At 48.9% G+C, this 14,104-nt stretch overlaps 1 protein-coding gene across 1 annotated transcript in view; it reads right to left on the bottom strand.

Moving 5' to 3' along the window:
* LOC144161518 (uncharacterized) overlaps positions 1-10,333 on the bottom strand; it is a 33,012-nt gene extending 22,679 nt beyond the window's left edge. The window contains exon 1 of the mRNA XM_077692178.1: positions 9,091-10,333. Coding sequence (XP_077548304.1) covers positions 9,091-10,111 — 1,021 coding nt within the window. The 5' untranslated portion in view covers positions 10,112-10,333. The remainder of the gene's footprint in view (positions 1-9,090) is intronic.
* Positions 10,334-14,104: the final 3,771 nt, after the last annotated feature.

Here is a 14,104-nt window from a genome sequence, read left to right as displayed (position 1 = left end):
CTGTGCAGCAGGTGCGGAGAGGCCCTATCCGTGGTGCACATACTAATCACATGCAAGGCACTTCACACAACACGACACAAACACTTCAGAGAACTCTACAGACAACATATCCCACTACATCCATCGCTGCTTCTAGGTGACTATGCCACTGTTTCTGTGAAACGTGTGTTTGAGTATTTGTCAGACGTTAAGTTTTTAAACCTCATTTCCTATCACGCATAATCAAATCTGGCCCTATACACCAGCCATCACCATTATATTTATTGATCTTACTATGTCCGGTTTTCACGTTTTATACCTACCTTTTGTGGTAGTCATTTCTTTTCATTAAATAACTTCTCTGGCGCTCTTTGCCCTCGTCGGCCTTGCGCCATTAAACACCAACCATCATCATCACTTTACCACTCGTGGATGGCCCGCACGACGTCCCGAGCGGGAATCCCAAAGGAATACATGGCAAAATCGAGCACCAGATCGCGTCTCGGGCAGTCGGAGGACGATCCGGAACTGATAATCGAGGTGGTCGTCTTGCATTAAACAATCTAATAATCCCTGAAAATGAGTGTTTGTGATGCTCGATTGTCATAACAATTACACAACTATATGTTAACTTTCGCAATAATATTCTTGCTTTTTTGCAGCCATGGCAACTTTTTCAGCCCGTTCAAGAGCCATATCAAGGACAAGTGCAACGTTCTTACCCAATACGTTTTCGGGAATAGCCGTTGACAAAAGAGCGATTGGAAGTGTTTGTAATATTGGAATATAGATTAGATTGGAATATACATAATGTTTCGCCGTTCTAAGCTTGCGGCTTTAGCTTGAGTAGCATTTCTCAACATTAAAGCGACGAAATGGGGGCACAATCACGATTTAATGTACTGCTTACTGGGCGTTTGTATTCGCAATTTGCACTGCGTTTTACAATTAGTTTTTCTTCAGAAATTGGGAACATGCCTTTGTTGCAGACATAAAGCGTACCCGACTACTGGCTAACGAGATATCCCCGCGGGAGCGACTTCTGCGTTATCTCATCGGGCCTGGCTGCGCTGCGACCATTTGTCAGCCTCGGCTGATGGCCAGCAGCGCCGACTAGCAGATACCGATTGCACGCCCGGCCCGTGGAACTGCCGAATACCCTCCACCCTACTCCTCTCGCAGAAAGAGCCAAGCCCGGTTACACAGTACAGCCGGGATCGCCCACGCGCCAGGGCCCTTGTAAATGATGCGAGGAATCCCGAAGTGCGTTTCCTCTGCCACCCGGTGCGCTCAGACTCTCCGCGTTAGCCGATGACGCCACGTGGTGGCGAGCGACGCCAGCAGACTGAGAAGCTATCCTTGCTTCAAGTGGATAGACGGGTGTACGCTCCACACGCATTATTTGATCAGCTTCCAGGGCGGTCACTTTCAACCACACGTGCGTTAAGCGAAGAGCACTTCGCTGTTACACCAATAGCTCGCATCCCCTGCCATACTCATCTGTAAAGACAACGAGTGGTTCCCGAACGATACTATCCCCCTCGCACGTGAGCCTCGTGTGGGCCGTTTCAGACGCGGGTAATTGGTTGCGAGGTAGAACTGTTCTCACAGAGAGTGGTGGTGAAACGAAGTCACGCAGGGTGATATGTGCGCGCAGCTTGCGGCCGGAGTTTGCCGCGTCGTTTATCGGCCGCACGTGGGGCGCTGAAGACATGCACTGAACCGTGCACCTGCAGAAAAAGGCATAATTGAAGAAAAGGCACTTCATCGCGAAAAGAAACAAAAGAAACCGCAAAGACAATAAAATACCCCACCGTCCTTGTCTAACCATAGCCGAACCTGGCTGTAAAGAACTCACACTCTAGGGAAGTGGAATAAGAATTCTATGCATCGGTAGACAATTCCATGAATTTTTGCAGATGTTTTAAACATATTTACATTTAAAAGTGATTTGTGTAGTTTTCCTTTAATTTTAAAGTCTCCCGTTTTCTCCCCTTCCTTTTTTTTTGGAGACCCCCCCCCCCCCCCCCGCGAAATGAAATTTTGTGAGCTCCATTTCTGGAAATCACCAATTATTTTTCGTATGTCAAGCCTGAGCTTTGCACTTTGCAGTCCGTTTCATTTCCGCCAGCTTACGAAAGGGACGCTACTTTCATTGTTTGTTTGCATGTTTGAGCCATAGTTTTGCCCTCGCTTTCTCTTCTTTTATCATTGTGGTAAAATTGTCCCACTGATTTTTATTTTTTTGCACGGGAATGAGAATGGACTTATCAGTCTTAAGTTTCCCTGTTCTTCTGCTAATTACACTCTTGTTGTAGGCTTACATTTTTTTACGTTCTCCCCTGAGGCAGGCTTGAATGCGTATCTTTACGGATATGGGTCTAGGACATTTCGGTAGGCACACTTCTTTCTCTCTCTCGGTGTATGTGTGTCTACTAGCGGAGCAGCTGCGCTGTTGCTCTTCTAGTCCTTGTTGTATATCTGCGTGAGGCGATACCTGCAATCTGAGAATGGTGGTGTAGTGCGAAGGTTTTCTCTCAATGGCGGCATCTCAGCCAATGTGCTAACGATTCTCCTAAGACCTCCCGACCAGCCTGTGATGCTGCTCTGTACGCCGGCTCAAACCTTAGGAGGAACAAACGAGGTAGCTAACCAGCATTTCCGAGCGTTACTGCCCCGAGCGAGCACATTTCTAAGTCTCGCGCACGGAGCCTCGAGGCATCTGGGTACGCTCTCACCACATACCGCGACATCCCGCAACAATACCGCCTCACCGACAGAACACTACCGCGTCAAACGTATGATAGAGGAAGCACAGATGTGGGGCACGCTACTAACCCACTCGTTATCACATCACACGCAACTACAGCGCTCTCACCCACGCCGATTCTCCTTCGCATGGTGTCCGAGATGCCACGACCTCTGCACGCTTTACCACTCACTGTGCTTGGGCCCCACGGACACTTACAGTCCTTCCCCACCCTCTGGGGAAAGGATTCCCATGAGAACCCACCTACACTGACACAACGCGCCCCAACGCGAACCCTGTGTTTCAATAAAGTCTCTCTCTCTCTCTCCTTCTTTTTCTGTCGAGCTCCTAGACGTTTCTTTGGCTATATGGCGCTTCCGGTGCCCGCACTGAGGCAACAGTGGTAACGGTTGCGCGGCATCCTTTCTGAAACACAACCTCTTTCGCGCAATGACAAACTCCTGTGCTGAGCGGGAAAACAGATAGAATGTCGGGCGCGATCGCTGACGGCGCGCTGTGCATACATACACGCGGCCTGTGCAAAAGACGCGCCGTAACTTTCACTGGATGACGCTCGGCTGCGCCGCCATACGGATGCGGCGCGTGTCTCAAGTTGCGCAAACATCACGTCATCGTTCCGCAGCTCTGGCGAGTGTTAACCTTCACCTCGCTGCTAGAGGCGCGGGCTAAACCAACGTCTGCGATAACAGTCCACCCCTTGCGCAAATATGGTCACCCCTCTCCTTCCTATCTTCCTCTCGCTTCGCTTTCCCGCTATTGGGAGCGGTTCCTGCCATAATTCAGTTTGACGCGTAACATTGGAGTGCGAATGAGCAGAAACGTGGGCGAAGGGGCTAGATTTGTCAATACGGGAAAAAAAAGAGAAGCAAGCGAAGGAACGATCACAATGTAATTTCGTCGTGCGGCTATAATTAGCGATATGGCAGGAGTGCGATCGATTGCCATAAGCTGATCAAGGTTATGTGACAGGCTTGTGGTCCGAGAGCTGTTTTTATCGCTTGTTGAGGGGTGCAGATATCCGCCCGGGAGGAGCTTTTTAGTGCGGTAGCTATATTTGGTGAGCACACAGACACAAAAGCATGACGCTTTTAGCAGTCCGCCTGATATCTGAACAATAAGAAGGAACATTGGTCAACATAACACATGTTATTATTGTAATGTCGTAAATGAAGGTTATTGGCACGCTGAGAAGTGGTAAAAAAAATAAAAAATGGACCGTGTGTGTGCTCACTTCGCTGGAAATGTCATCCAATGACAATAGTCTTTTGCCATCTTAGCCGCGTAGACGCCTCCCTTCTTTTCCTCACCCACTTCTCATGCTATTCCCCTCCCTTTCGATGTCATGATAAACACGGTGAAGGTTCGCTCAAGGAAATTCAAGTTTCGGCACGTTGATGATGATGATGATGATTTCTATTGGTTTCCCCTTTGTATCGGGGTAATGACATGTCATCTGACCAAAAAGGACTAATATACCTATGTTTTACACTTTTGGTTCAATACTAGCGCTGCTTAGGGCAGGCACAAAAAGCTTATTAGGCACAAAATACTTTTTTTTCCTGTTACAGGTGGTAACTGTCCTAGGCAATATTCCCCTCTCTGCTTTTCGTCCACCAGCATTCTAATCTTCTTTTCGTCCCCTCGACAGCCTTGAAGTTAACTTCCTCTGTGATACCCTTAAATCCTAGGGCTTCTGAAAGCCAAATATTCCCTTCATGTAGATTTGGATGGATACCCATCACATTCTAACACGATGTGCCGCATAATTTCTGTTTCTTTTCCGCAGACCACACATACCCCACCATTTTGTGCATACTTCCTCACAAAACTCTTAGTTCGCAGGCAACCTGCTCTAGCCTCAAAAAGCAAAGCACTGCCCTGGGAATTATCGTAGAAATTTTCCTTTCTGATGTTCATCTTCTCAGCCCTGTACATCTCTAACGACGTTTTAGCTTCCATTTTTTCCCTCCATGTATTCGTTTCAATCTGCCTTGCCTCTTTTTTGGTTACCTTGGCTGTTTTGGATTCCCCACTGTTCTTTCCGTATTTCATCGTTAGCCTTCTAGTCTTTCTTAACCACTGCGTGTCCACGCTTTTCAAGTATAGGTACCTAAATACCTTAGCTGCCCACCTTCGTTGATCCATTGCCCTCAACCTCATCTCAAAGCATATTGTAGCGTACAGGGAATGCGTGCTCCGGGTGGTAGGGGTTTTTAATGAGGCACAAAAGACCAAACGGCTACAGCCAAGGGTCTAACCTAAAGCTCGAGAACCGAGGGACCGGGCCCAGCGCGCGATCCGAAGACGAAGATTCCGTTTCTTCTTCCTCGTCGTCGACCGTTGCGTGTGCCCTTTCTTATACAACACGTGACATTTACCTCCCCCCCAGGGGAAGCATCGTCCCCATGCTCGCATGAAGTTGTGGTGAAACAGCGATCCAGTATGGGCGTGTCACGTTCTTGCGAAGTAAGGCTTCATGCGGACGATGTGGACCACTTCCGACCGGCGTTGGCGACGCCGGGATGGAACACCGTCTTCCGGAATCACTGCGTACGTGACGTCACTCAGTTGTTTCAGAACTCTGTAGGGTCCAAAATAGCGTTTCAGAAGTTTTTCGCTTAGCCCTCGACGTCGGATGGGGGTCCACACCCATACATAGTCGCCAGGCTCGAAGGAAGCGTGCCTGTGACGAGCGTTGTAAAGAGAGGAATCCTGCACCTGCTGTTTTCTGATGCGATACCGAGCGAGCTGCCGCGCCTCTTCGGCGCGCTGCGCGATCGCTTGCGCAGTCTCGTCGGCATTTCCGTGGTCGTGTGGGAGCATGGCATCCAGCATCGTTGTTGCCTCGCGTCCGTACAGGAGAGCGAATGGCGTCATGCGCGTGGTTTCTTGCCGAGCCGTGTTGTAGGCAAACGTCACGTATGCGAGAATTGCGTCCCAATTTTTGTGTTCTAAGTCGACGTACATGCTTAGCATGTCTGCAATGGTTTTGTTCAAGCGCTCGGTCAGGCCGTTCGTCTGTGGGTGGTAGGCCGTAGATTTTCGGTGTGAAGTACCGGTGAGATCCATGATGGCGCGTACCAACGCCGAGTTGAATGCGGTTCCCCTGTCCGTGATCAAAATTTCTGGTGCTCCATGGCGCAGAACAATGTTGTCCATGTAGAATTGAGCCACGTCGAGCGCAGTGCAACGCTGAAGAGCTTTTGTTTCGGCGTATCTGGTAAGGTAATCGGTCGCGACGATTATCCACTTATTTCCCGAAGAGGAGGTTGGGAAGGGGCCCAAAAAGTCCATGCCGATCTGTTGGAAAGGTGTTTTCGGTATTTGTACAGGTTGCAGTAAACCAGCTGGGCGTCCAGGCGGTGTTTTCCGTCGCTGACATTCGCGGCAGGTGCGAATATAGTGTTTCACTGTCGCAGGAAGCTTCGGCCAGTAGTAGTTCTGCTTGATTCGGGAAGTTGTACGCGCGTAACCAAGGTGACCCGCAGTCGGCTCGTCATGACAGGCCTGTAGTATGTCGCGGCGAAGACACGCAGGGACTACTAAAAGGTAGGCTCTGCCATTTGGACCAAAGTTGCGTTTATAAAGGATATTGTTCCGTAAACAAAAGAACTTTAGGCCGCGTGCGAAGAGCTTGGGCTTCCGTGTAGAGCGGCCTTCCAAAAAGTCCACAAGTGGTTGCAGCTCGGTGTCTTGCCTCTGTTGTTTACACAACGTTTGGGCGTCGATTGCTCCCAGAAAAGCCGTGTCGTCTTCATCTTCAGTGCCGGGGCGCTCGACCGGGGCTCGGGACAGGCAGTCTGCATCAGAATGATGTTTTCCTGACTTATAGACTACCGTCAGATCAAACTCCTGAAGTCGCAGGCTCCAGCGGGCTAGGCGACCAGTGGGGTTTTTTAAATTGGCCAACCAACAAAGTGAGTGGTGGTCGCTCACTACCTTGAAGGGACGGCCGTAAAGGTACGGGCGGAATTTCAAGACCGCCCATACAACAGCCAGACATTCCTTCTCGGTGGCCGAATAGTTGGTCTCCGCACGGGACAATGTCCTGCTTGCATACGCAACAACTCTTTCAGCACCGTCTTGCCATTGGGTAAGAACGGCGCCTAGACCTACGTTGCTGGCATCAGTATGAATGGTGGTCGCAGCGTCCTCATCAAAATGGGCGAGTACAGGTGGCTCTTGCAAACGCCGGCGCAGGTCCTCGAAAGAATCGTGCTGCTCATTGGTCCATACGAAGGCGACGTCGTTACGGGTAAGGCAGGTTAGTGGAGCCGCGATGTGTGCGAAATTTTCAATGAAGCGCCGGTAATAAGAACACAGGCCTAGAAATCGCCGCAGGGCCCTTTTGTCCTTGGGCGTCGGGAAATTGGAGATAGCGGCTACCTTTTCAGGGTCGGGTGTGACGCCGGCGTTACTGACAACGTGGCCGAGGAAACGGAGCTTCTCATAACCAAAATGACACTTTTCCGCTTTCAAGGTAAGACCGGCGGCTCGTACGGCACGAAGGACTGAAGATAGTCGTTTCACGTGTTCTTCAAATGTTGACGAGAAAACGATGACATCATCCAGGTACACGAGGCATGTCTGCCACTTGAGGCCGGACAAGACAGTGTCCATCATTCTCTGGAATGTTGCCGGCGCCGAACACAAACCAAAGGGCAGGACCTTAAACTCGAAAAGACCATCCGGTGTTATGAAGGCGGTCTTCTCGCGGTCGCGCTCATCTACCTCGATCTGCCAATACCCGCTCTTTAAATCCATGGAGGAAAAGTAACGGGCGTGGCGAAGCCGGTCTAGAGAGTCGTCGATTCGGGGCAACGGATAGACGTCTTTTTTGGTCACTTGGTTTAGCTTCCTATAATCTACGCAAAACCGTAAAGTGCCATCCTTCTTTTTAACCAAAACGACGGGCGACGCCCACGGACTTCGAGATGGCTGAATGACATCGTCTTGCAACATTTGTTCCACTTGGCTACGAATTGCTTCACGTTCCTTGGTAGACACACGATAGGGATTTTGGCGAAGAGGTCTTACTGCGTCATCAGTGATGATACGATGCTTTGTGAGTGGCGTCTGTCGGACCGCAGATGTCGAAGAGAAGCAATCCATAAACTTCATGAGCAGTTCGCGGAGTTCTTGGCGCTGCGTGAACGGCAAGCTGGGGTTGACATCAATCGCGGGAGCGAGACTGCTCTCGCCAGGCGGGGTGCCTTGTAAGGCGAAGCAGTCTTCGTCACCGCCAGGAATGTCCTCGAAAAAGGCGACTGCAGTATGTTTGGCGACGTGTTGGTGCTCATTACTGAAATTTGTCAGCAATAACTCCGCTTTGCCGTCGACTAAGTGCACGACACCTCGGGCAACTGCAACGCCGCGACTGAATAAAAGCGCATCGACACGTTCTGCGATGCCGTCTACAGTGCTTCGCACGTCGCAGTTGACGGATACGAGCATGCAGGAGCGCGGCGGTATGTTGACGTCGTCGTCGATAACCCGCAACGATGAGCGACATTCTTCGCTTTCCGGCAGGCGGGGGCTCGGCGATAAGGTGATTAAGCGCTCGCCCACATCGATGACAGCGTTATATTCTCTTAAAAAGTCCATTCCTAAAATGAGCTCCCGGCAGCACTCTGCTAGGACCACGAAAGTGCCGACAAAAGTAGCGTCTCCTATGCTGATCCTGCCAGTGCACTTCCCCACCGGCGTCATTAAGTGGCCCCCAGCAGTGCGAATTTGAATCTTAGGCCATGGCGTCTTAACCTTTTTCAACCGATCAGCGAGGGTCAGGCTAATGATCGAGTAATCCGCTCCTGTATCAACAAGGGAAACAACTTCATGTCCATCCAAAGATACGACGAGATCGGCGCTTCCACCATCGGCGATAGTCACTCTCTGTCGTCGTGTTTTCCTTCGGCGGCTTCGCATGATTTCGAAGGTCTTGCGGGGTTATGCTATCAGCAACCCTGCCTCCCGGAGTTGCTGCTTCTAGTTTCCCCGCCTAGGGCTTGGGGATCTTCCCCTCGGCATATCTGTAGCGTCGCGGCGGCTAAGTGGAGCGTCGTTCCCTGGGGACGGTGATCGATATCGGCGGGACGGCGAGGGCGAGGCATTTCGGCGACCAGCGAGGAAGTCTTCGATTGCAGCAGGTCTTTGCCCGAAGCGAGGCCGGGAAGCAGCAGGAGAAAATCCGGGAAGGCCAACCTCGCGGTACGGGCAACGGCGGTAAACATGGCCTGCTTCGCCACAGTGGTAGCATAGGGGCCGGTTGTCACTGGTACGCCAGAGGTCAGTCTTCCGCACTTGTCCTCGGAATGAATTTCCCGACGGCCAGGGGCGTGTACCGGCGGCCGCTGCCTGGGGACAGACGTCGGCTTGAGGCATACAGTTGGGCGCTGGGGCGCTCGCAGGAGGCGGTTGGCGACGCACTGCCGACGCATAGCCTGCTTGGAGCGGCTGTGGTTGTTGTTCCGGGGCTGCAAACGTTAAGGCCTGCCTGATTTCTTGGCGCACGATGTCGACGACTGATGCAGACGCCGGCCCGGGAGGAACGAGTCCGTGCAGCTGCAACTCCTCCCGAACGATAGATCGGACGAGCTGCCGCAGTGATCCATCGGTGGACGCAGCAGTCACCACAGTGCCAGTTGGGCTGGAGGATCTGCCGGCCCCACGGTCGTACTGTCGGCACCGCTCCTGCAGGGCTCGCTCGATGGCTGTCGCCTCTTTGATGAAATCCTTTACAGTACGAGGAGGATTTCGCACGAGGCCAGAGAACAGCTGCTCTTTTACACCGTGCATTAGGTGTCGCAGCTTTTTCGGCTCGGACATATCGGGGTCGGCTCTCCGAAATAGGCGAGCCATGTCCTCCGCGAACATTGCGACCGTTTCGTTGGGCTTTTGAATGCGGGATTCCAGAAGTCGCTGGGCGAGCTCTCGGCGGTCTGTGCAGGCAAACGACTCTAGAAGCTCCCGCCGAAATTCGTCCCACGTCGACAATTCACCTCTCGCCTCTCGGTTTTCGTACCAGGTCCTGGTGCCGTCGTCCAGCGAGTAGTACACATGCCCAAGTTTTTGTTGAGGGTTCCACTGGTTGAACGACGCGACACGCTCAAACTGCTCCAGCCAGTCCTCGACGTCTTCGAACGCTTCACCACGGAAGACGGCAGGAGTGCGCGGCTGGTGAAGCGTTACCTGAGAGGCAACTGGTTGCGTCATTACTTGCGGTTGAACCACTTGGCGTCTCGGCGCGTCGCTGGAAAGGAGGCCGTACTCAGGAGACAGGCCGAGTTGGCGGCGGCTAATCCGATGAACCGGGGTGTCAACAAAGCGTGGCCGTACCGGGCTCCCAGGAGGGGTCCTGGACATCAGGTGGTTGTACCCAGCTCCTCCACCAGTGTAGCGTACAGGGAATGCGTGCTCCGGGTGGTAGGGGTTTTTAATGAGGCACAAAAGACCAAACGGCTACAGCCAAGGGTCTAACCTAAAGCTCGAGAACCGAGGGACCGGGCCCAGCGCGCGATCCGAAGACGAAGATTCCGTTTCTTCTTCCTCGTCGTCGACCGTTGCGTGTGCCCTTTCTTATACAACACGTGACAATATTTTACTCTGAGCTTCTCTAACTTCAAACGACGCCCAGCCCATATCTCCCTGAACTGCTTCGTTAGTTGTTTTTCCATGCGCGCCGAAGGCCAAACGTCCTACCGTTCTCTGGTTTACCTCAAGGCCTGATGGAACGTCTGATTTTAAGCAGAGTACAGCATTCGCAAACGTGAGACCCGGAACCATTACTCCTTTCCAAATTCCTCTTACTACTTCACATTTGTTATACCCCCACAGAGCTCTATGCTTCATTATAGCTGCGTTTCGCTTTCCCTTAACCTTAAGTTGCTCCTCGTGAGTACTTAAGTAGTTATCCCCTTCGTTTATCCACACTCCCAAATATTTATATTCGTTCACTCTAGGTAATTCGCCTTGCTGGATAGACACTACGTCGGCGGTAGCGTCATTGAAAACCATTATTCCTGATTTTTCTGCACTGAAATTTAATCCGAGGTCAGTGGCTTCCTGGCCGCAAATATTTATTATTTATTAGCCGCTGCATATCGGTTTGGTTATCAGCTAAAAGAACAATGTCGTCTGCGTATAACATTCCCGCAATATGCTGTTGTACCACTTCGCCTTGCAGCATATGGGTTAGGCTAAACCCTACTTGACTTTCTTCCAGTTTCTTTTCTAACCCTGCCATGTAAAGCATGAACAGTATTGGGCTCAAAGGGCATCCCTGTTTCAGTCCCCGATGGATGTTGACCTGCTGGGCGCATTTCTGTCCTTCCCAAGTAACGTGCACTCTATTGTCTTTATAGATTGCTATAAGGAACTGTACTAACTCGTCATCTAATCCCTGGAGTTTCAGCATTCTCCACAGCCGTTCTCTGTTTACGTTGTCATATGCCCCTTTAATGTCAAAGAACGTAATCCATAGTGGTCTCTTCTGTGCTTTCGCAATTTCAATGCATTGCGTAATCACGAACAGATTGTTATCCAGTCGCCTGTCTTGTCTAAATCCATTCTGCAGTTCCCCAAGTATTTCATTTTCTTCCATCCATGCTTGAATTTCTGATTTTATCGCCTGCAATACGAATCTATACACCACTGACGTTACTGTGAGTGGTCTGTATGAATCAATACTGGCTTTGTCTCCTCTGCCTTTATATATTAAATTCATCCTACTTTCTAACCAGTCCTCTGGTATTTGTTTGGTTTCTATCACCTTATCTATTGCCCTCATAAACGAATCCTTACTTTTAGGCTTTTTTCCAATCAAGGTTGCTCCAACTTATTTCCCTTTCCGCAGTCTTTTGTGGCGCTGATGTTATCGGTGCAGGTTTCCCTACCACTATTGTCCTAAACTTCTCACTAATCACTCGATGAATATGCGCCAACGCGTGCTCTCCTTCTAAATGTTCCCCCTCCTCATCAATCAGGAATTTTTGATGGTGATCGTTTTTTGAGCTTAGTGATTTTACATGGTTCCAAAACTTCTTGGATGCGCTTTTGTCCTTCGTCCGTATTTCTGCCATCCATTGTTCGCTTCTCTGCTTGATCTTTGCTTGCACCATTTTCTGCACTTCTAGTTTTTTCCCACGGTAGACCTCCCACTTTTCCTTCACTACCTCCGGTTCCATACCAGTTCTTTTTGCTTCTCTATGTTCTCTCGACGCCTTTCTTCGCTGGTCAATAGCCTCTTTTATTTCCTTATACCACCAGCTTTTCGGCTTTCTCTTCCCTTTCCATCGGTTTCGTTCCTTTGCTTCATTCATCTTACCCTTTATCAACGCAATCATTTCGTCGTAATCCCAATTTTTGCCTGGGTATTTATTGATTTCATCTTCCAATCTATCAGCGATGATCTTTAACTGCTCATTATTCAGATTATTTCCTCCTATTGTACCTATTTCTGCATTTGTCCGGGTTGCGCCACCAAAGTGCAAGCTAAACCGCTTGTGGTCGCTTCCAGTAGATGGCTCCAGTTCCAGTTCAAAGGTTCCAGTAGATGGCGCGCAAGCACGTTCCAGTGCTTGCGCGCATCTACTGGAACCTTTTGGTAGTGTTGGCCTTTTCGAAATTCCGCCGCGAAGTCTGCAGTCGAGCAAGGGTGCTTTTTGTATTTTTAGGCCAAGACATTGTTTTGAACAAGTATTTTTTTTTCTTTTCAATCGCGAAAACCAAGCAGCCACGCAATTTTAATAAACATAACTTTGCAAACGTAACTTACGTATGGATGTCTTGCCTAAAATGCGCCCAGTGTTTTCTGTTCGCTAAACAATGTTGACAAGCATATACAGTAGTGCGTTTTGAGATTTAGTGGTGCGGAAAACGTTTGCCTGTATAAACTCGTCTTTAAAGAATTCTTTTACTGTTTGGCAGGGTGGCGGAATGGAGGGGCAGACGGGAAGACATGCAGACATACATAGAAACAGGTAAAATGTTCGTTTTTGAGTTGTCCAGGAAAGACAACTGTCGTTAAAGAGAAAAGATGCCTACCGGTGTTTCGAACTTAGAACTCGGTTTCACGCTATAAGCGGTCCCTTGTGAATACGTGCTTTGTGAAGAAGTGTACAGAAGGGGAATGGGCATGTGGAGTCTGCCGGAGGGAGAGAGAAATGATTAGGCAGATTGTGTTGGAATGGGATTGTATCAATCCAAATCTACTACACGAGGAAAATGTTCGCCTTTCCGAAGCCGAAGGGTTTAAGGGTAACTCATAGAAAGGGTGTAGATCGGCTAAATGTAGATCGGAATGCCGGTGGAGGAAAACGTTTTGTACATTGCAGAGATGCTGTGTTTTTCTGGGACATTTTACAGCAAACGCTCAGACAAGACATGGACATTACGCCTTTCTCAGTCCAATTTTTGCCATTCGACTATCCTGGTCAGCCACCTTATGACGTGTTTGTGTTGATTGGTTTGTACAGTCTTTGGCGATGTGGCTTATGTGGTAGGCATACAGAGCCAAGAACATCAACTAAGTCATATTTCCGAGAAACTGTGGCATTTGTACAGAGTGTGTATATTTCGCTTAACCAGCCACCTGACTGGTTCCCTCTTCTAAACGCTGGTGTGTGTTTGCCTAAATTTTGACGTATATGTGCTTCTCCTAACTTCATTGTATTCTTTTGTTTGCTTGACTGTGTAGTCCTTGTACTGTCACGTATGAGCGTATTCTCACATGTAACAAAGAAAAAAAAAACAGCGAGCAGTAGAACACAGCGCAGGACAGTTACCACCAGGTCCGTAGAAAAGTCAATTGTAGCCTGCAGCTAACAGGAGTGTTGCAGTCAAAAGACTAGTACAAAGTAGATGCATTAGCTCTTTTGTGACATAGCAGACGTCATCATCCCTGCACGGAATGTATGGTATCACAATAAATAAATAAATAAATAAATAAATAAATAAATAAATAAATAAATAAATAAATAAATAAATAAATAAATAAATAAATAAATAAATAAATAAATAAATAAATAAATAAATAAATAAATAAATAAATAAATAAATAAATAAACAAGCCTACTTGTACAGATGACTGGAAGTGTAGTAATGAATAAAAATTCATTTCCTCTAGCACTCTCACGGAAATTGCTAAAAAACGAAACTAACAAAAATACAGAATAAAAAAACAATTCAAAGTAGAAGGAAACAAAAATTCGAAAAATTTAAGCGGTTGTAACTGAGCTAAATACATCCCAAACGTGTACATTCTCCAGCGCCCTCAAGCAATTGACTAAAACAACAACGCAAAAGAAAGCTTTATGTACACACTGTTTAAATAAAAACCGAGATAACAAAATTACGAAG

This window comes from Haemaphysalis longicornis, unplaced genomic scaffold (genome assembly GCF_048455015.1).
Source record: "Haemaphysalis longicornis isolate Haplotype H1 unplaced genomic scaffold, Haemaphysalis longicornis Haplotype H1 scaffold_12, whole genome shotgun sequence".
NCBI classification, from domain to species: Eukaryota; Metazoa; Arthropoda; class Arachnida; order Ixodida; family Ixodidae; genus Haemaphysalis; species Haemaphysalis longicornis.
This window is presented reverse-complemented; position numbering and strand designations above follow the sequence as displayed.